The sequence below is a fragment of the Sciurus carolinensis genome, chromosome 10 (assembly GCF_902686445.1).
Source record: "Sciurus carolinensis chromosome 10, mSciCar1.2, whole genome shotgun sequence".
Classification (NCBI taxonomy): domain Eukaryota; kingdom Metazoa; phylum Chordata; class Mammalia; order Rodentia; family Sciuridae; genus Sciurus; species Sciurus carolinensis.
This window is the reverse complement of record NC_062222.1, coordinates 137,295,241-137,314,657: the sequence shown is the minus strand read 5'-3', so window position 1 is coordinate 137,314,657 and position 19,417 is coordinate 137,295,241. Positions and strand designations below refer to the sequence as shown.

Here is a 19,417-nt window from a genome sequence, read left to right as displayed (position 1 = left end):
GGGCGCCTGTTCCCGGGATGGCCCCTGCCTCCCACCAGGCCTCGCTCCTGTGCGAGAGGCTGCACCCAGGCCTCAGGACCCACTGTGGACACAAAGCCCTGCCCAGCACGGCCTGCCACTGCCCACGCGCATCCTTATGCCGCATCCCTGACCTCAGCTCCCCGCTACCGCCCCGTCCTGTCACGGGAAGATCCAGGTGTGTAGTCGGGTCCCTGGCTCTCTTCTTCCTGGCCTTCCATGGGGCCCGCTTGTCCCCATGGTCCCCAGAGACCCACGTGGCAGTTCACCCACGCAGCTCCCCAATGCTGCTACCACCCTGTCCCAAAGTCTCTCTACTCCCTGCTGGTCACCTGTCCCCCTGGCCCCTCTTCTGGGTGCTGCTCTGGGCACTGCTCCTTCCAGGCTCAGCCTCCCCCGGAGGCGCTGCGGGCCGTGGCCTGAGGCCTGCACCCTGGCCACCCGGAAAGCAGTTCTCCTGAGCCCTGCTCCTGCCCTCTGCCCTGCCTCCGCGGGCCTCACCCCGGTGCAGGCCCAGGCCAGGTCCCCAGGCTCCCAGCAGTGGCTCCGTCCCTGCTCTTGACATGGAGCCACATCTTATGGAGGTTGGCTAGACCTCCGTCCTCCTGACCTGGACTTGGCTCCCCCTGCTCCCTGGCCCACCAACCCCCCTGCCCGGCCCCTGCCACCTGCACAGGCGCTATGGCCAAGGGGAAGGCCTGAGGTCTGGATGTCACTTGAACCTGGACTTGGCTCTGCCTCCCTCCTCCGTGGACGGGGACGGGCACAGCTATCCCGGAGCTGCCGGGCGTGGTGCATCTGGAGAGGGCCCAGAGTGGGACTTGGCGTGAGGCCGAGGACCGCTGTGGTCTTGGTCCCCACACCCTCCTCACTGCCCTCGGTCACCACCTAAGCCAGATACTAGTTGGGTCATCAACAGAGCTGACCCCTGGGGCTGTGATAGCAGGAGCCACAGAGACGCCGGCGCTGAGCCAGGGCGACCCCGCCAGCGGGGCTCTCTGTGACTGACCGCCCAGTCCCCGCATCACGCGGGTGCCAGTGGGCGAGGGCGCACGCCGCTGAACGCCAGGCTGGCGCAGCTGGGCGCCTGGAGGTGGCCGGGCTGAGCGCACCCGCCTGCAGGGAGCCGCAGGCCGAGAGGCTGCAGGGTGTGGAAGGAGGCCTCGGGGTGGACATGGCCACAGCTGGCCCAGCACCGCCCCGAGGACAGCATGGCCACCAAGGCCCACTGGAAGCACAGTGCTGGCCAGAGGCTGGAGACCCAGGGTCGGGGGACAGCGCTGGACTCCAAGAGGCAGCGTCCGTGGGACTCGCAGTCAGGGGAGGAGCTGGCTGAGGGCTCTGCCCTGCTGAGGTCTGGCTGCTGACCACTCCCTGGGGCGTCCCCAACCCAGGACGACCAGCAACGCCTGTGGCCAAGCAGGGGTGGTCACTGGTGCCCCTGGCCTACCTGGTGCCTCAGGAGGAGGGGCAGAAAGGCCTGGCCCAGGGCTGCCTGGGGGCTCGGGAGCAGTGTGGCTCTGGGTGGGCCGCTGTCGGGATGACCTCACGGGTCAGGCATGTGGCGGTCCTCTCTGGGAGGGGGACAGCTCTAGGTGCCCTATGCACAGGGGACAGGCGACAGCCACCCTGCTCCTGGCCGGGTGGGTCTTGCCCCTCCAGGTTTGGACAATGGCCTCGTCTGGTCTGTCTCACACTTGACTGTGACACACCCTCCCGTCTCTCTCCCTGTCACAGGGACAGTGGCCTTGTCCAAGGCTGGTGCTAGGTGACACTGGTGGGCAGGGGAAGGCCTGCCTGCAGGGGTCGTGTCCACATGCCTCTCTCCCTCACACTCAGGAAGGGCTCTGGCCCCCGATGTTCCCTGTATCCCCACTGGAATGGGGGCTGGCCTGGATGTCCTCTGAAGCTCTGCCCAGGCAGGTCCCACTGGGGGACAAGTCCCTGGCACGCAGGAGCTGGCTCCCTGGCAGCTTCTGCAGGGGTTGCGGCAGGAGCCAGGGCCCTGGGGCCGTGAGGCTGAGAGCGAGGTCCCTGCTTGGCGTCTGCCCAGCAGCAGTTGCCTCCCCACTTTCCTGGCCTCCTGCTGCCCCTGGGCAGCCTCCCGTGGTGAGGGGCACCAGGCCGGGGCCTTCCGTGCTCAGCCCCTCTGTCGCGCTGGCCAGCGGGAAGAGGATGGCGGGTCTTTGAGGAAGGGCTTTCTCCTGCAACACAGTTCGTCCCTGACACTGCAGGTGTCTGTCCTGTTGAGATTCGTCATCCCTGAAGTGACCCTGGCACCAAACTCAAGGCTGCTGGAATTTGGGCTTGGGGGTTCTTTGATGCAGGCCCTCATATTCCAGCTAAAAATAACCTCTCGCCCTCCATCTGACGGCAGACTGCACACACGGGTGCCTGTCCCTGCCCTGTGCGTGGTGCTCAGGTGCGAGGTGAGGCCGTGGCACTTGGTGGCAGGCGGAAATTGCAGGAACAGCAGGCAGGTCTGTGGCCTCCTTGGCTCTGATGTGGCTTCTGAATCCTGCTGTCTGTGTGGGGCTTCCTGCCACCCATCTGGCAGGTCACCACAAAGGGTTCCAGACAATGACTGGGGGGGGGGACAAGGTGCCGGTCCCTCCCCCACCTCTCCCCAGGGAGCTGAACGATGTCTTCAGAGTGGCCAAGGGGCCCCTGCTTCCACCCGAAGGCCAGCAGGGAGCCAGGGCAGGAGCCGTCCAGTTCCCAGGCGCTCCGGAGTGTCGCTCAGCACAGACACGCCTCCTGGGCTTCCCGCTGCTCCCTAGCCCTGGGGTCCCCGCTCCTGCCCTGCTCCTCTGCTCCGTGTGCTCTGCCTGCCCCCGAGAGCTCGCCCCGCTGCAGGGACACCCAGCCACTGCCCAGGTCGCCTCGGCACCGCCCTCGCCCTGGCTGGACGGTGCCGACACTGCCCCCTCCAGCCTGGGGTCCCCAGCTCATTCACACGCTGCTCCCGGGCCCAGCGTGAGCTCAGTGGAGCCTGGGATCTGAGGGACGCTTGGGACGTGGACGTGGAGAGCCCATGATTGCGCCGCAGAAGGGTGTCGTGGCACGAGGGGCTGGTGGGTCTGAGTGCCTCCGCCCACCTCCAGTCCCGCCCAGAGCCATCCGGGGCCACCATGTGGGAGCGTGATGGAGGGGTCACCCTTTCCTGTGCTCTGAGGCGCGGCCGCACCTCTCAGCCCCGAGCCTGGCGGCCGGGCTGTCGATGCTCCTTGCTGCAGGGGACCGTGATCCCCTCCCCACAGGTGTGTGAGGGCCCCATGAGGGCAGGGGGCTTTTGCCGGGCTGCGGGGAGACGCGGCTTCTGGGGGTCGGGCCCTCTTGGTCCTGCCCAAGCAGACCCCAAAGCAACAGTGTCACTTTACACTCCAGAAGCACACGGGAGCCTCTTATCAAGTGTCCTCTCCTCTTTGTCCCTGTCCCTCGCCCTCTGTGTGCAGCCACGTAAGAGGAGGGTGAGGAGTAAGAGTGCTCATGGGAGGCCACCCTGGAACTGCAGAGGGCCACAGTGCACGGCGCCAGGACAGCGCACCACAGCGAGGACAGTGCCCCTCAGGGCCGGTGGCCCGGTGCAGGCAGTCAGAGGCCCTGGCAGGTCCTGTAGGTGGGCGCATGTCGACCAGGACCTGGTGGCAGCCTCCGGAGCATCCATCCAGTGGGCAGTCTGGCAGGGCTCTGGTTTCCAGGCCCTGTGGGCAGGGTGCACCCAGCTATGTGGAAACGGGTGGCCGTGTCAAAGGCCTCAGGACTGCCCCCTGCGCCCCTCACGGTCCTCGGACACGTGGGTTCCGGGGTCAGGATTCTAGGGCCCGCGCACGCGTGTGTACAGACTTAAACATAGAAAGACACCCTCAGGGTAAGGCGAAAGCTGATCAGAGTCATTTAATCTTTGTTAAAAGCATCACAAATTATTTATTGATAAGAAAGAAGGTGTCACCTGTTACGTGCACACACCGCGTGTGTGCGGGCTGCTCGGACAGAGCGGGAGGCAGCAGCGCTGGTCCCGCCCGCTTCCCAGTGCCTGGACACACAGCGCCTCACTAGACAGCCGGGGAAGTCCGCGGCCAGGCACCATCCCTACGGTTATGGAGAAGGGAACGTACGCGGGAACATCAAGTGTCACCGTACCCCCAGGTTCTTGGGCCCATGCACCCAAGGTGGTCTTAATACAAATAATAACGTAAAATACGGGAACAATGACCAGGGAATCTCTGCCCAAATGGCTGGGAGAGTTGAACTGAGTGGTTGAGAGAGGTCGGAGACCTACAGCCAGCTGCCCGCAGGCCCTGGTGCACAGGGAGGGGTGTCCGGGGACCCCGTGCCAGCCTCTGAGCCGGGCCTGGACGGTCTGAGCATGAGTGTTGCCTTTGTGTCCGGCCCTCCCGTCGATGGGCGCGGACTGGTGCTGGGTGGGGTGGCCAGCAGGATGCAGGTCTCCAATCGGTGTCTTTGGAGACTAAGCCGGGGGTGGGGCACCGGCAAAGTTCTCAGGCCACAGAACTGGGTCCCTGTCCCTAGCCCCTCCCCGGGGGGAAGCTTGCAGGGTCACTTCTAGAGGGCCCAGCAGCCCCAGTCAGTGGGCAGGCAGCGTGGGGACAGGCTGGGTGCAGCTGGGACACCTCCCACCAGGCATATCTCTGCATGGCTGCCTTTGTGCCTGTGGTCCCTGAGTCCCATCTGGGACAGCAGTGCCCAGATGCCGGGGCATCCATGCAGCAAAGACCCATGTGCCTGGTGCCCGAGGCTCTCCCCGGATCTCCCTGCTCATAGGCCATGGTTCTTCCTGGGGAAGACGGGTGGACGCCCCAGGCTTCCTTGCTCTGGGCAGGAGGAGGACACTGACTTCCCATTTCAAGGCAAAAGGTGAAATGCCCAGCTGTCCGCTGGTGCCCGGTGCCCACGTCCCCGACTCCAGGCAGCTGCGTGCAGCAGAGGGCTTGCTCCGGGGCCACCCCGTGGCCATCTTGCCATGACCCTGGGAAAGTCGACCATTTTGGGGCCCCTCACCCATCTTCACCTTGGGGGACACACTCCCAATGGCCCTCCAGCCCTGCCCTAGGCCTCTGGTTGGCTCTGCAGGAGCCCCCAAGCTGTCAGGCAGCACGGAAAGCAGTTCCACCTGCTGGGAGCCCCCACTTCCAAGCCCCATGCGACTGTGAAGCAGAGCAGGAGCGAGGTGCTGTAGGCCTGGGGTCCTTTGTCCCCCACCCAGCCCTCTAGGGAAAACTGGCCCCTCTGGGCCCAGAGGAGAAGCCCTGGGATTTTAGAAAAGTGGTTCCAGAGAATGGGGCTCTGACGGCGGCCGGGAGGCCCACCAACTGGCCGTAGAAACAGAAAGTCAAACAGAAGCCCCAGAAGCCAGTGGCTACCTAGAAAGGTATTTACAATATCTGCAGCTTAAAGAGGAGGGACGGCAGGAAGGCCTGGAGGTGGTGTTGGGAGGCCCTGGCCGCAGGGTCCAGGACTCAGGGCTTCTGCAGGGACAGGAGCCGCAGTGCAGGTCTGAGTGGGTCTTGGCTCTAGGAGCAGAGCCACCTGGGCGGGCTCACCCCAGAGCAGCTCTGGACAGACCAGCTGCAGCCAAGAGAAGCCAAGCCTTGGCCTGGGCAGTCATGTGCAGGAGCCAGGGCCAGAGACGCCCCACAGTTAGGGGTGAGGACATCGGTGGCACTGTGGGCCTGTGTCCAGGAAGGTCAGGAATCAGCTGCCCTGGTGTCCCATGGGCCTGGAGGGCTGGGGCTGAGCAGAGGGAGGAATGTCTGTCCTGTGTGGGGACGGAGGAGGAGGCGGCCTTCCCGCAGGCCTCTGAGGGGACGTGGTTCAGCTGCACTTGTGGGCTGCGCCCTCCACGGGGTGAACAGCAGAGGAGAGTGTCCCGGCCAGACCCACGGCATCAGCTCACCAGGTAGCTGTGCATCTCCCGGGAGTTGATACTCAGGACCACGCCAGAGTGGTTGCCTAGGGAACGGAGGAGAGGCCACCGTGAGCACATGCCCCTTGGCTGGGGACAGGGAGAAACAGGCCAAGGGGGGTGCAAGTGGTGGCCCGGGCGGCCGTGCGGTGGGCACCAAGGTTCCTTCAGCCAGTGCCAGGCATGGGTGCCGGGGTCTCCACGCGGCCTAGGGGAGTGAGGACTGGGTGTGCCCGGCGCCGTCACAAGCAGTGGGCCCAGGGGCGTGAGGGGAGGCTGCGCCCACTGACCTGCGCGGGGGCCGCCCCTGGCATCAGCAGCAGGGGGGTGCGGGAGGGGCTGAGGCTCCGCCCCCTCCTGGCAGTGGGTGCTGCAGGGTGCAGAGCGGCGAGCCCGGGTGGCGAGAGCAGGAGAGAGGGTGTGGTGACCGTCAGAGGCTGGCTGTCCGGCCGTCCTGGGGCTGCATCGGGACACCAGGGGACGGGGAGGGGCGGGGACCCAGTGCGCTGCTGGCAGCCCGTCTGCCTGCTCTGGCTCACGTGAGCTCTCTGTGCTGCCCAACCTGTGCCCACGTGCCCGACTGTCACGAGACCTCAGCAAGGGTCTCCAGCCCCTGGGCACTGGTCTTGTCATCTGTAAACCATGTACCGGCGGCACCCTCCTGGGGGGACTGCGTGGTGGCACCTGGCCTATGCCCAAGCTTGGTTACAATGATGACTGTGGTCTGTTCGTTTCAGGGGCCTGGAACAGTGCTCAAGGAAGGAGCCAGGCTTCTATCTTCCCGAGACCCCCGGTCTGTCACGAGGCCCGTGACCCTGCCTGAGGGCGGCTTCGGGTCTGGGGTCATCATGGAGCCCCAGACCACCTCTGCCAGGCAGGACAGGCCTGTGGAGGACCCTGGGGACTCTGGCTGGAGCCGGAGTTGGACTCTGCTCCAGCGTCAGCTCCAGTTAGTGGCCTGGGAGGCTGAGTCTCGGCTTGCCACCTGAGAAATGGGACACCAGTGTCTGTCCAGGGGTCAGCTTGTGTCCTGACGTGCTGAGCCTGGGGCCTGACACCCAGCGGGCACCCGGCGACTGACAGGCGTTGCCACATCCCGGAGACAGATGCCTGACGCCCTGCTGTGCACCGGGCTGTGGGCGGGACATGGGAGGTGGCGGGACCCCCGTGGATGGGGCAGACCGCCCTGGAGAGCGGTGGGAGTGTGGGGCAGGTGGGCCTGGTGCCCCCGTGCGCCGTGTGCCGGGGTCGGCAGCGTCACCTTCCCGAGGCTGCGGTTTCTAAGGGCCTGGTGCTGCGGGTGGAGGGCACTCCAGGCTGCACACAGCTCGTGCACTGCGTGTGGGTGGGAAGCTGAATAGCAACGACCGCGGGCTGCAGCGGGACCCCCTGACCCTCTGGAAGGAACCTTGAAGCAATGGGGTGGCAGGTGCCGGCCGCCCTGGGGAGGCATGGAGGGGTTGTGCAGTGGGGACAGGAAGGGCAGGGGCAAGGTGAGCTTGGGGTCCACTTAGACCCCAGCTCCAGCTCTGCCTCCTGTGAGCGACGCCCTGGGCCAAGTGCAGTTCATCTCCATCCGCCAGGTTCACCAAGAGCCAGCTGAGTCCTGAAATCGCCCAGAGCAGCCTGGTCTTTGCCTTGTGCCCCGAAGTCATGGAGAGGCCCGCCATAGCTCTGCCTGCTCAGGCTATAAACCTCCAGCGATCTCGGGATCCCTGAGGCCTCAGCCTCCCCACCTGTGGAGAGGCCAAGCGGCCACGTGCCTGCCTGAGCCAGACGGTATCACCCCCTGCACAGGGCGGCTCTGGGGCCCCAGCCCGTGTGTGGGGCCTGACCCCCAGGCAGCTCCCTGCCTCTTGGCACCCGCTGCTGTGCTGTGAAGGAGCCCACCCACGCAGACTGCCAAGGTCCTGCCGACCGCCCCAGGACTGCCCGCAGAGAGGGAGGCCTCGAGAGGCTGGGCCACACGCCCCAGGAGAGCGGTCCTCGTGGTGACAAGGCTGTGTCCAGGTGCCCCGTGCCTGCTGAGTCTGCACTTGCAGTGAACTGGGGCCAGGGGAGCCCCACATTCTGAGGCTTTCCGTAGAGGCCAGCCTCTCATCCTCCCTGCCTCTGCTACCAGGCCTGGCACCCTCAGCTTCTGGCAGCTTCTCATTTCCTCCCTGGACAGCCCTGGGAGACCCCACCATCCCCATGCCAGGGGGACATGATGGCCCAGAGTGACCCACTGGCAGGGTCTCCCTGGCCCCACGTCCTGGGCGCTTTGGGTCAAGCGGCCTGGAAGGCACCTAAGGAGGGCGGGGTTCTGGGCAGGCGCCACCTGTGAGCGGCCTCCGGGGCAGGTGCTCACCCTGGGTGGTGCCCTGCACATCCTCACTGTGGCTGACGGGGCTCGTCATTTCCTGCTCCTTCTCGTTGTGCATCTGGGCGTACACGGTCCTGCCGGGGCGTTTCCTGCTGGACAGAGGTGGCCGCTCAGCTGTGCCCCGGCCTCGGCTGCCCGGTCCTGGCCCCTCTCCCCAAGGGGGTCACCACCCCGCTCTGCTGAAGCACCCCGAGGCCTCAGTGAGACACAGTGACGCAAGATGGGGCGGGCGCGGGCCTGGGCTCCGGCCCCCCTTCTTCCTCCCACTCCTGAGGCCCCTTTACGGCTGGGGAGAGGAGGCGACAGGGGGCTGCACTGGCCTGGCCCCAGAGGGCAGCAGGCAGGTGGTGGCCCAGGTCTGTGGCACTGACCCACAGCCCTCCTGCGGAGCCACCTACAGTTTGGACACGTCCTCATGCCACTCAGAGGCGGAGACCAGAGAACCCACCACAAAGGCCGGTCTCTGCTCCTGTGGGGCTCAGGTCCCCAGGCCCCCGGGAGTCCAGGCAGTTGCCAGGGGCCTCCGAGCACCTCCGTGGTCTGCAGCGTGCCGGGGCTCCGGCCCCACAGCCTCCTCGACAGTGCGTTTGCAGCCAGCAGGCGCAGACCTTTGGCGTGGTCGCCACCCAGGGCTCAGCCAGGCTGGCAGACACCCCTGACGAGGCCCATGCAGCCTCAGGCACGGGCGGCTGACGCGGCAGCGGGCAGGGCCGGAGGGCCTGGCGTGTTTCTGCCTGGCCACCTATAGCCAGCAGCTCTTCCCAGTGAGGGACTGAGAGGACAGGGGCTGCAGGCAGTGACAAGGGGCAGGCCCGAGCTGGAAGCCCTTCCCTGGGAGGTAGCAAACATCCCAGCCCCGCTGGCCGAGCTGCTGGTGGCCCGGCAGGGCCTGGGCTGCACCAAGGCTCAGCAGGGTGCAGAGGTGGCAGGGCCTGAGGTGACGCACTTGCCCTCCACATGGAAATATGGGCCCTGCCCTGATGGGAAACGGGAGTGTCGGCCACCAGGGCCACCCAAAAACGCAGCAGGCCAGCAGGAGCTTCAGCCCCGCACCGGCCTAGCTCTCTCAGGACCAGCGGGGCCTCAGCCTGCTCTCCAGGCTCCCCTCCTGCCCAAGCCCATCAACTCGGGCCAGGGCCAGGGCCTGGAGAGGCGGCCGCTGTTCTTCGCCTCCGATGGAAGAGCCTCTTTCAGAGTACTGGAGGCCTGGGTCCAAATGCCACCCTGCCACTTCCTAGCCATGAGTAGCCCTGCTTCCCGGGCGCTAGGCCGAGGGATGGCCGCCAGCTGAGCAGGGAGATGAGGAGGTGGCATTCCCGTGGGAGGGACACGTCTTCCGCTCGGGAGGGCTTTGGGGTGAGGATGATGAGTTTGCCTTGAATTCAAGGTGTCTGTGGGACACCCAGGTGGACTGAGAGGAAGCCAGTGCCTCTGTGAGTTTGGAGATCAATAAAGGCCGTAGCTGGACCCCGTTCTCGCCTCTGGACAGACGCCTAGGCACCCGTCAGGCACCCACTGAGAGTCTCCTCCTTAGAGAAGCCCTTCGGATTCTCCGGCTGAGATCCCTGTCCCCTTTCTCAGAACCCCTCAGCCACCCCTTCCGTTAGAACCAGGTGCCAAGGCAGGCGAGCCGTGTGCATGGTCCCTGCCACGCTGCCAGCACATGGCTAGGGTCCAGCCTGGAGCGTCAGAGGAGGGGTCCAGGGCAGGAGGGGTGTCTCAGGCCATGGCTCCTGGTGATCATAAAGGAAAAAATGGCCTGTACCCCTTGGGGGTCCTCAAGGTGACCAGCTGAGGCCTCCAGAGCTGAGTCAGCATGAGGGGGACAGCAGGGTCAGAGTCTGCCATCTGCCCACTCAGCCTGACCATTTTGCTTGTTCCCAGGTCCAGAATCCACGTAAGGCTGGGCTGGGCAGCTGCCTGGGGCCAGCGGGGTGCCCAGCACCTTCTGGGGAGGAGTGGGCTCAGGAGCGAGGGGACGCCCTGCAGCCCGCCCCAGCCTCCCAGCCTCCCAGCCTCCCAGAAGCCCCCGGGTGCTCTGGAGCCCTCTCTCTGTGGAGCTCGGGGCGAGCGAGGCAGCTGGGCCGGGGGCTCCTCCGGGCGGGAGGGGCACGCGTGATGAGGAGGCCTGGGGCAGTGGCGTCCGGTCCTGCCCGCTCGGAAGCCGGGCACCCGTTACTCCACCTCCCCGAGCCGCGGTCTCCTCGCCTGTGCAAGGCAGTGCCTCCCTCCAGGGGGAGGAGGGGGTGCTCGTGACCCTGCGGGGGGTGCAGAGATGCCCTGGGGTGGCCAGTGGGTGGCCCTCTCCCCAGGGCCCACAGGTGACAGAACCAGGAGGGGCTGGGCAGCAGGCCCAGCAGGCCCAGGGGCCGGACGCCTTGCCTTTTGAACTTGTAGAGGGTGAAGGCGCCCGCTGCAAACAGCCCGATGACAAAGAGGACCACCAGCGCCCAGTAGCCGCCGCCACCGCCCAGGCTCCGAGGATCTGTCAGCAAAGCGACAAGAGCAGACAGTGAGGGCCCAGCCCGGCCTGCCCAGCCCCGATGGAGGCTGACCTTCCCAGTGTGGCCGATGGGGCAGTGGGTCTCGAGGGACCAGGAATGCACCCTCTGTGACCTCAGGGGACCAGGTCACTCCCTTCTCAGCCAGCTCCTGCTGGCACTATGGGTTCGACCCTCAGCGGGGACGCCACTGTCCCCACGCTGGCCTGGGTGAGTGCAGGGTTTCCTAATGGGCGTGCTGTCTGCAGAGCTGAAACTCAACCTCTGCACAGATTCCTGCCCACGGGGGAGGACACGTGGGGACCAGCGTGAGGCCGGTGCAGAGGTCCTCTGAGACCCCAGGCCTGGGCTGAACCGCGGTAAGGGGCCCAGGCTACCTTGGCTGGGGACTGATGGGCGAGTCGGAGCTGGACACCCACCGGCAGGAGCGTGCGGCTAAGGGGGCCCTGCCCGCGTCCCACAGCGAGGCCCCACCGAGGGCCCCAGCCAGCCTCTCACCTGTGTTGGTGTCCCTCAGGCCCACCAGGACCCGCAGCCCTCCCCGCAGGAGGAAGCTGACGTTGTGTGCGCCCAGCGCCTGCCGGATGGCCGCCAGCCTCTGAAAGCAGAGGGAGAGGAGTGTCCTCCAGGGCCCGGCGGGCAGAGCAGGCAGCCGGGCCTGGCCCCACTGACCTTCTGGAGCGTGGGGCTGGGGAGGGTCCCGCCTCTGCCCCGCGTCCTCATCCGTGACAGGGGGATGCAACCCACCGGCCAACTTCCAAGGTAGCCGTTAATGCGACACGGAGGTGGCAGACGTGGCCCTGCCTGGGCCACCTCTGTGTCAGGAACAGACATAGAGGAGACCACGGCCATCGGGGTGTGAGGGGGGCTCAGAGCCACAGGAGCGCCGGCCTCCCACGTCAGAGGGCGGGGAAGGCCTCCCAGAGGTGGAAGACATGAAGAGGACGAGGTGGCAGGGAGTGGCCAGTCAAGGGGACCCCATCAGGTGCTGTGGGACTGGGGCTGGAGGGGGTTGTGGCCAGGGGACAGTCTGAAGGTCTGTGTGCCAGTGGACACAGGCACCTGGCGCACAGTAGGGCCCCCCTGCTCCTCTCACTCCTCCCTGCATCCCGTGCACTGGCTGCTGTCCAGGGCCTGCCCATGTGGACACCCATGTCCACGTTTCTGGGTTCCGGAAGCTCTGATCTCAGTCGGATCCTCCTGGGTGGACCTCGGAGCCTGCGGAGCCACGACGGAGCATAGCCTGGTGAACCCCACCTCCCAGCTCCAGGCTTTGGGGAGAAGGGGCTCTGTGTCCATCTGAGTAGAGTCTTGGTGACTCTTCCTGAAGCCCCACGGGGGCCTGGGACGTCCCTGCACGCTCCCGCAGGGTGGTGGCCCGTGGCCCTGCCCTGAGGGGGTTCCTGCCATTCAGCCAGCCTGCCTGCCCACAGGGCTCCTCAGGGCTCCTGCACAGGTGGTACAGATGGCCTGGGAAGGACCTCCCACCAGGTGCCAGGCCCCAAGGCCCCTCTGCCCAGGACCTCATGGAGGACATCTGAGGAACGCGTCAAATGCAGCCTGGACGTGAGGCACGTGAGAGGCCAGAACAAGGGGTCCTGACCCTGGGATGGAGACGAGCACTCCGGGCAGTGGGACAGCGGTCCTCCACGCCTCCCCACATCCGCCCTTTGCCTTCTGGTGGGAGGGACTCAGGTGTGGGTGACATCACTATGGCCTGGACTTGCATGTCCCTGATGGTCAGTGATGGTGAAGGTTTCTCCGTGTGCAGTCCAGGCCTGGACCCCTGGGCACTGGCTGGTCCTCTTGCTCCTGAGCGGGGTCCAGCCTGTCTTGGACACTAGCCGCCTGTCAGACAGCGAAGGGGACGACACCTCCCGTTCTCTGGCCCTCTTCACTGCCCCCTGCTTCCTGCTGGCAGAAGCTTCTAGTCTGACGGGGCCCCATTTCCTCTTTTGTAGCCCAGGTGTGTGGTCGCGTGGCGAGCGGCTGCCTGCACCTGTGTGCGTGGGCCTGGATTCCCCCGCAGCTTTGCAGTGTCAGGTCTTCTGTGCGTCTTCAATGCACTTGGAGTTGACATGTTGAGAAGTTCCAACTTCACTCTCCTGCATGGGGACATCAGTGTCCCCAGCACCATTTATTGGAGAGACTGTCCGTTCCCCCTGCGTTGTCTCAGCACCTGTTATTCAGCAGGAACCACTTGGAGGAGGGGGAGTTTATTTGGGGCTCACGGTTTCAGAGGTTCAGCGCATGGTCGGCCGAGGCGTTGCTGTGGGCCCGAGTGAGGCAGCACGTCTTGGGGGAAGCGCCCAGCAGAGGACAGCGACTCAGCTCAGGACCGGAAAGCAGAGGGGCTGCAGGGAGGAGGTGCCTCCCAGGGCACCTGCCCACAGTGACCCCGTCAGTCCCTTCCAACCAGGATGGGCTGACCAGGTACGGCTCTCGCCTCACTCTGAGTGCCTGTGTTAACAGGAGCTGTTGGGGACACCTCACGTCCAAACCACAGCAGCGTCTTAGTTGACCACAGTGCGCAGCCTCTCTGGACTCTCGAGCCTGTTCCGCCGTCAGCTTCGACGTCAGCTCAGCGCTGTTTGGGCTGCGGCGGCTTCGTGTGCTTTGGAGCCAGGGAGCGTGCTGCGCACAGCCTTGCGGCTTTTGCTTGGGGTCTCTTTGGGGTCTTCTGCAGTTCCACGCGATTGGAGTGCTGTTTTTCATTTCTGTGGAAGGTGCCACTGGGATTCTCACAGGGACGTACCCAGCCAGCCGATGGCTTTAGTGGTGTGGACATTTAACAGTCCTGTGCCCACGAACCAGGCGGCTCACCTCACCTTGGGGGTCTCTCATCTGTGTTCGGGGGCGGGTGCCTTGTTAGATTCATCCTGACGCATTTATTTGATGACTCTGATGCTTTCCTAAATGGGATTGTTTTCTTGTTTCTTTCCTCATAATTCACTGTCAGTGTATGGGAAGGCCCTGTGCCCTCCGGGTGGCCCTGTGCCCTCCTGGTGGCCCTGCACCCTTCTGATGGCCCCGTGCCCCACAGTGGCCCTCACCCAGCCTCTCTCCGGTTTGCATGGTGGGAAACTAGGTCCGCAGGGTGCTGGGGTCTGCTGCCCCTGCCTCCTGTTGGCCACTCTGTCCAGGTCACCCAGTGAGCACGTCTCTGGGCACAGCACACAGAGCCAGTGTGTGCTCTTGATAAGTGTGCAACTTAGTGGTTCTTACTGTGTCCCCAAGGTCATGCGCTGTCGCCACGACCTCTGACCTTCTCGTGACCTCCCAGGATCCCGGCCCACATCCGGGGTTCCCTAGACTGGAACCTGTTCCCGTGTGCTGGCTCCTGTCACGAGGCACGCTGTTCTCGGGGCACCCTGGCTGTGGCGCGGACCAGCACCTCATTTCCTTGTACGGCGGGGTGATGGCCTTCTCCTACGAGGCCCGTCCTGAGTCCGCTCACTCATCCACCCGCTGCGGACAGCGGGGCCTGTGAGTTCCGGCTCTCCCGAGCCGCGCTGCCGTGCGCAGGTTCCTGTGGCCACGCTGCCTTTCTCCCTAGTCCCCACCACAGGGGCTCGGCAGGTAAGCCAGCCGCGAGGCCGGAAGACGCAGGGGGACAGAGCACCCCAGGCCCAGCGCAGGAGGCGCACGAAGCTGGAGAAGCCCAGAGTCCCTAGGCCGTTGACAAGCTCGTCCCGCCTAAGGACTGCAGAGGGCTGGGGTCGGGGCTCAGAGGCAGAGCGCTTGCCTAGCACAAGTGAGGCGCTGGGTTCGATTCTCAGCACCGCATATTAAAAAAAAAAAATGAATAAGATAAAGGTCTATCAACATCTAAAATATTAAAAAAAAAACAGAGAACAGCAGAATGCGCCCCAAGAGAATTGCTCCTTTGCCGCCCCAGCTTGCTTATGATCACTGTGCTCGGGTCAGGCTTGGGAATCATCCCTCTGGGCCACCGAGCCATAAATAAAGCTGCCCGGTCTCGGCGGCCTGACCCTCACTTCCGCCACAGCGAGGGGCTGCCAACTGGCTCCCAGGGGCTGTGCCACTCAGAAACCACCAGCCCCGAGCGCCGCTGCTGCCTCCTGCCAACACCCTCTGCCGTCCACCCTCGGGGACGCTAAGGGATCCTGACTCCTGGAGTCCCCTTCGCAGCCCTGTCAGGGGCCGGACTGGCCCTCCACACGGGCAGCTTGGCCACTGGCCTGTGATAACGATGTTTGCTGACCTGGAGGCCGGCTTCTGCTCTGCTGGATGTCCCCGGGTGTCTCCGGGACAGTCTTAGCACCCTGAGCTGTCAGGCTGAGGCCCAGTGGCCACCTTCAGCCAGCATCATGGGAGGTGAAGTGAGGACACCCCTGCAGGGCGGGCGGCCCTCCTCCAGCTCCGCTGCCCTGTCTCAGTGACCTCGGAGGCCACGTGACCTCAGGAGGCAGATTTGCAAGGCAGACGTCAGCATCCTGCATCAGACCACGTCATTGTGAGAAATAAGCCTTTAGGTGATGAGTTTGTTGGCCAGGAATGACCCCAATCAGGCATGTGGCCAGCCAGCCCTGGGCTGTGCAGGGGGCCTGGGTGACCAGAAGCAGCAGGACGTACCTTGTCACTTGCGAGGCTCCTCTTCCTTGTGGGCCTTGGAGGAGGCAGGAGCACATACAGGTCAGCCAGGGTGGGCAGCCCTGGCCTCACCACGGTCACCAGCAGCTCCTCAGGGACACTGGTCTCCTGTGGGGACAGACAGGCCACTTTAATCCTCTCCTTTCCCTCGTCTCTGACACAAGTCAGACCCCCAAGAGCACTTGCTGTCCCTTCCTGACCTGAGTCCCGGTCCCCTGGTGTCCTGGCCCGACCCCTGGCCCGCAGCCTCTCCTCCTGGCTCTTCCTGCTCCTCACCCGCCAGCTGCCCATGGCGGTCCTCACCCCGCAGGCCTGGCTCCTGAGTCCCTCTCCTCCTGGGAGCCCCCTCCTCACACTGCCATCGTGTGCTCAGCCATCGGTGCCCAGGATGGGTGGACCAGCATTATTCACAGGCCCAGGGGAAGTGTGGTCAGCAGGGCTCAAGCTTGACAGCAGCGGGCAGCCCTAGGCTGGGCCTTGTCCCCCTGGGGCCACCTTCGGCTGCCCTGACGCATGGCCTCTCTGCTATCAGTGAGCTGGCCGAGGTCAGCTACATCTGCTCTACCCTGTCCCCATGTCCAGCTTGGAAGAGAAGTTCAGTCCATGAGCCAAGGTCACTTCTAAAGAGACTCTGGACACCGGAGGACAGTGACTGGGATGTGGGCACACAGCCAACACTCCACGTGTGACGAAGGACGCGCCCCGTCCCTGCCCTTGGAGGTGATGCTCCAGCCCCGACTCCCCCCGCCGCCAGTCTGTGCTGCAGGGGCCGCAGCCCTGTGGCCCTTCCCGCCTGGGACCCATGTCTGCAGGCTTCTCTGGGCCCAAGTGGACACCTTGGAGAGCAGCCGGGTGACCACCAGGCCCACGTCCTCCCTCCACTCGGGGGTGTTGGGGTTGTAGGCGTCCAGGTCCTTGGAGAACTGCAGAGGCACCACCTGGAACTGATCTGGAAAGAGGCAGACACAGGCGTGCTGGTCAGTCCTGGACAGTGGCCCCGATGCCTCTGGGGAGGTGACCAGGACAGCCTTGGCTCAGACCCCAGCCACTGTCCCCATGACCTGGAGCAGGAGAGTGCTGGCTTTGTATTTGAGGAACAAGAGCCCCTGTGAGCCGGCTGCCGTGGGGCTTCCTGGGCAGGGCCTACTTCACTGATGACCAGGTGATAACAAGGTCACCAGGATGACGGTGACCCGGATGAAGACCGCGGCACTGAGCTGGGAGGGCGGCTCAGGGAGAGCCCCTTCGGAGGTTTGCCCTGAACTCTCGGGCTGTGCTCACCCCACGAGGTCGGCCTTCGGCCCTCAGGGGTCCGTGGTTCCAACTGGGCGGGTCCCCCCCAGAGGAAGGGTTCCTGGAGGGCGGAGGCCCAGCGTTTCCTGCCCCCACACTTCCAGGGGCTGTGGCTCAGACCTCCATTCCAGCGTCACCAGAGCTAAACCGTAACCTTGCCATTTACTGCGGAGCCTGTTTCCTCTCGGAGGCAGTGGGAGGAAGCCCTGCGGGGCGAGGGCTCTGGGGACAGTGAACCTGCATTCCCCGCCGAGGGAAGTGAGGCTGCCCAGAGCCCCTGCTCAGCCGTGAGGAAGGAGGCACGAGGGCCCACGTGGGTGGCCTGGCCCTCTGCACATCAGGCCCACTACACATTTAACTGATGGCTGCTGTCCCCAGTAGAGGCTGTTGTTAAAGCGATATGAGGTTTCAATCAGCATGTTGATGGGGGCAAGAACATGCTGGTGGGGGCTCCTCCCTTCCTAGGTCTGGTTTTTCCACTGTGAATGTCTCCCATGAGGGGCTCAGTCCCTGGTGAGCACCGGAAAGTGAGGACGTGGGTTTAGAACAGGAAGCTCTGCTAGGTCTCTGGAACAGGGTCCTTTTAGTTTAAGGGACCATCATGGACAATCCGCAGAGGACTGATGGGTGCTGAGGGGATAGGCCCATGGAGGCAGGCAGAACTGGTGCCCAGACCTGGTCTTGCTGCTAGGGACCGTGTCGAGTCACTCAGAAACATCCCCGCCCTGTGTGGTGAGTCCCCAAGGCAGTTTTTACAAATGGGGACTCTGAGGCGAGAGAGGTGGGAGCGGACCCCCCGCGAGGCAGAGAAGCAGAGGCCATGCTGCCGACCCCAGCGGGGACTCACCCAGCACGCGCACCACCCTGGAGTCCTGCAGCACGGAGTTGCCGCAGGCCGCCTGCACCGTCACCCGCACGTCCCCGGCGTCCGCAAACCGCGTTGTCACGGAGTTCTCCAGGGAGAGGAGGGGCTGTGGGCACAAGCGAGCGCAGGGCCCAGGCTGGTAAGGGGTGGGGAGGCCGGTCCTGCCACCGGCTGCCAGGGTTACGGGGAACTGTACCCTCCTGTGGCTATCGGCAAGTGGACTGTGGGCGCTCTGCGGCGGCAGGGCCCTGGAGCCATGGGAGAACCCCACAGTGGTCAGTGCCAAGAGCGAGCTTGCTCTGGAGCCCAGCAGGGACACAGGTCCAGCAGCCCTTCCCCCGGGCCCCTCCCTCATGGGCCCTTCAGGACCCTGTGGCATGGGTGGTATGAGGGTGGGCGGCAGTAGCACCTGGAGACAGGCAGGCCGTGCCCCTCAGACACAGGGGCTCTGGGAGTGAAGGTGGGGCACCAGGCACTCGGCCAGAAGTGGACAAGTTGGCGCTTGAACCCAAAGCCCCTACTTCTTCCTGGACCCCATTCCAGCGAAACAACCCTTAGCCTACAGCCCCTCCCTCCCGCCAGCCCTCTGCTTCTGGACTCTCGGCTGGTGCTTGCTGGATGAGTGACAGGTGTCCCTGGTCTCGAGGCCCCGGCCTGAGGATGGACAAGCTGCCCTCTCCTCGGCCCTTCTGCATCAGGCCGTTTCTGCTCAAGGACACACCATGGCTCCCTCTGCTTACGCTGTGCACCTGGGCCCAGCGAGGCATTGAGATCTGCTCCACCCCAGATGAGCTCCTTCTCCACCTGCCTTCCCTGGCCACCCACCTGGACACGGTGTCCCGTCTTGGCACCCTCACGTGCCTCATCTGTCCCTTCCTGTGACACTGGGCACACCCCGACTCAGGGCAGCCACTTCACTTTGCCTCTTTCCCAGGAACAGGCAGGGGCTGGTCTGACCCATCCCACACCCAGGGAGGAGCTGAGCAGAGCCAGGTCAGATGGGTCCCTTGCAATGGCCCAGGAAGAGCACTGGGCAGGGGTGAGTCCTGGCTGCTGGATGCCTAGGCAGTGTCCTCCCCCTGCGCTGCACCCAGAAGGGAGCCTGCAGTCACGAGGGGCAGGAGGGGCAGGGACAGCTCACCTGCAGGCTGTGGCCAATCCACCAGTAGAAGACAGTGAGGTTGGGGTTCAGGGGCAGCAGCACAGCTGTGAGGTTCACCTCCTGGTTGATGCCAATGACAGGAACCACCTCCAGGTAAAGTGCCTGCAGGGGGGCTTCAGGGCCCCAGAAAGGTCAGGGTTAGAAGGCAGCAGGACACAGGACATCTCAGAGGCTGCTTTGGTCATTGTCACCATCAGTTTCATTGCTACCTCACCACCACATCACCTTCATCACCACCATCATCATAGCCATTATTACCACTACCACCATCATCACCATCACCACCGCCATCATCATCACCATCACCATCACCACCATCATCACCATCACCACCACCACCACCATCATCAATCATCATCATCATCACCATCACCACCATCACCATCACCACCACCATCACCACCATCACCACCATCATCATAGCCATTATTACCACCACCATCATCACACCATCACCACCTCCACCACCGCTGTCATCATCACCATTACAATCATCACCATCATCACCATCACCACAATCACCATCACCACCACCACCACCATCACCATCATCACCACAATCACCATCACCACCACCACCGCCGCCACCACCATCATCACCACCTTTATCACCATCACCACCACCACAACCATCATCACCACCATCACAACCACCATCACCACTATCATCACC

The 19,417-nt window shown here is 64.5% G+C and overlaps 1 protein-coding gene across 1 annotated transcript in view; it reads right to left on the bottom strand.

The window, feature by feature from the left end:
* Positions 1-3,905: 3,905 nt before the first annotated feature.
* Sorcs2 (sortilin related VPS10 domain containing receptor 2) overlaps positions 3,906-19,417 on the bottom strand; it is a 358,452-nt gene continuing 342,940 nt past the window's right edge. The window contains exons 20-27 of the mRNA XM_047566161.1: positions 18,724-18,857; positions 17,565-17,688; positions 16,261-16,373; positions 15,407-15,532; positions 11,309-11,408; positions 10,692-10,794; positions 8,295-8,398; positions 3,906-5,991 (exon numbers count right to left, since the gene is read on the bottom strand). Of these exons, the coding sequence (XP_047422117.1) occupies positions 5,927-5,991; positions 8,295-8,398; positions 10,692-10,794; positions 11,309-11,408; positions 15,407-15,532; positions 16,261-16,373; positions 17,565-17,688; positions 18,724-18,857 (869 nt within the window). The 3' untranslated portion in view covers positions 3,906-5,926. The remainder of the gene's footprint in view (positions 5,992-8,294; positions 8,399-10,691; positions 10,795-11,308; positions 11,409-15,406; positions 15,533-16,260; positions 16,374-17,564; positions 17,689-18,723; positions 18,858-19,417) is intronic.